The 1,580-nt window shown below is 60.8% G+C and overlaps 1 protein-coding gene across 1 annotated transcript in view; it reads right to left on the minus strand.

Moving 5' to 3' along the window:
• Positions 1 to 1,580, minus strand: part of LOC104167191 (bone morphogenetic protein 2-like) — an 8,390-nt gene that overhangs the window by 4,666 nt on the left and 2,144 nt on the right. The window contains exons 4-6 of the mRNA XM_009707377.1: positions 1,148 to 1,270; positions 502 to 718; positions 4 to 123 (exon numbers count right to left, since the gene is read on the minus strand). Coding sequence (XP_009705679.1) covers positions 4 to 123; positions 502 to 718; positions 1,148 to 1,270 — 460 coding nt within the window. The remainder of the gene's footprint in view (positions 1 to 3; positions 124 to 501; positions 719 to 1,147; positions 1,271 to 1,580) is intronic.

A 1,580-nucleotide genomic window follows, 5' to 3' on the forward strand; every position in this document is an offset into this window, starting at 1 on the left:
AGCCAGACCAGCCGATCTCCTCGAAGTCCACAGACAAGGGATGCCTCTGGCAGGGCTGGAGCCGATCCAGCGAACGCGTGCTGCGCGGCCCGATCAGCTTGGGCACTGACATCTTGGCGGGGAGAAAAAAAAAATAAATCTGCCAGAAAGGAGCATCCGATGTCATTAGCCATTGCACAAGCCTGGGACAAGGGAGAACGTGGTGCAGCCCCCGGCTCCCTGCAGCCATCTGGTGCAGCAAGCCTTTCGGTTGTGACCTGTCACCAGCCCAGGCAGAGCTGTCTGGAGGTGACAACCTCACAGCCCCATGGCTGCACTCATCAGGGCAAGCAAAATCCAGATTTACATCTGCAAGCCTGCGCTCCTGCAGAGGCTAAACCAGAAAGGAGACGGCCTCTCCCTCTGGCTGCAGAAGGAGCTTTGGATTTGAAGGAGCCCACGTGCGGGGAGCACCCCAGTGCCCCATGGGCGAGGGGAAGGCGGCACCGAGGAAGCCGTGCCAGGGCATGTGGGACCCACCTGGGAAGCCGGCCACGGGCAGGGATGCTCCCCGGCGTCCGTCGTCTGTGAACAGGACCAACATGGGCTTTTTGCTTTCGTGGTGGTCCCTGCTGGATGCGAACTGCAGTGGTGGGGGGTCGAGCGGGCTCCCGCCCAGGCCCTGGACCATCACCAGCAAACCCCGATTGCTGCTTTCATCTTCAGTCCAGTCGCGAACCTGGGAAACCAAACTGGTGTGACTGCGGTGCCGCAGGCTGGAGCAGGCCCCGCCCTGGGGTCCCCACAGCGTGAACAACACCCGGCCCCACCCTCCCGGACCACGCTCCATCTCCCAGCCGTGGGAAGGGGCTGTGCTGCTCCAGGGCTGCGGCACAGGGGACAGGGTAACAGGAGCCAGCACTGGCGTTACCTGTGGAGCAGTGGGACTGGTGTGGGGCAGGATGGAGCAGCCCCCCAGGGCTCTTGGCAGGGATCTTACACCCCCTCCCAGAGGCTGTATCCCCCCCCATTGCTGCAGAGACTACAGATAGGAAATTGCATCGGCGTCTGAAAGGCCAATGGGGGTGAAATGGGTTAAAAAAAGCTCCTGCACGCAAACCCCCAGGGTTCCCTCTGTGCCATCCGAACCAGGGGAAAAGCAACTCACAGCCTGTGTGATGGCAAAGACCTCCCAGCCCGAGCCCTGCAGTGAGACCAGCCTGGCTGCCAGCAGCTTCTTCCCTTCCGGAGCGTCCGGCTCGCTCTTCTCCAGCACTTGGTAGACGCTGACCTGGGGAAGGCAGCAAAGGGCAGTTACCACCAGCACGGTGACGAGTACCCGAGGGGAAAGGCCCCCGGACATAGATACTGGGGAAAAAAAAAGGTAGGAGACGGGGAGTTGTCAGCTTGGATTTGTCACAACCCGTGGGTGCCTTGGCTGGTGCGTGCACAAACCAGACTGATATTTAAAAACCTGCCGTGGTTAAATCATCGTGATTCTCTGTGCAACGCGGAGACATTAGGTTGGATGCATTTCACAGAGCCAGGCCCTGCTCCCGCTGCAAGCAAGTGACCGCAGCGTGACAGTGACAGCCCTGGGC

This window comes from Cariama cristata, unplaced genomic scaffold (assembly GCF_000690535.1).
Source record: "Cariama cristata isolate BGI_N322 unplaced genomic scaffold, ASM69053v1 scaffold3879, whole genome shotgun sequence".
Lineage (NCBI taxonomy): Eukaryota > Metazoa > Chordata > Aves > Cariamiformes > Cariamidae > Cariama > Cariama cristata.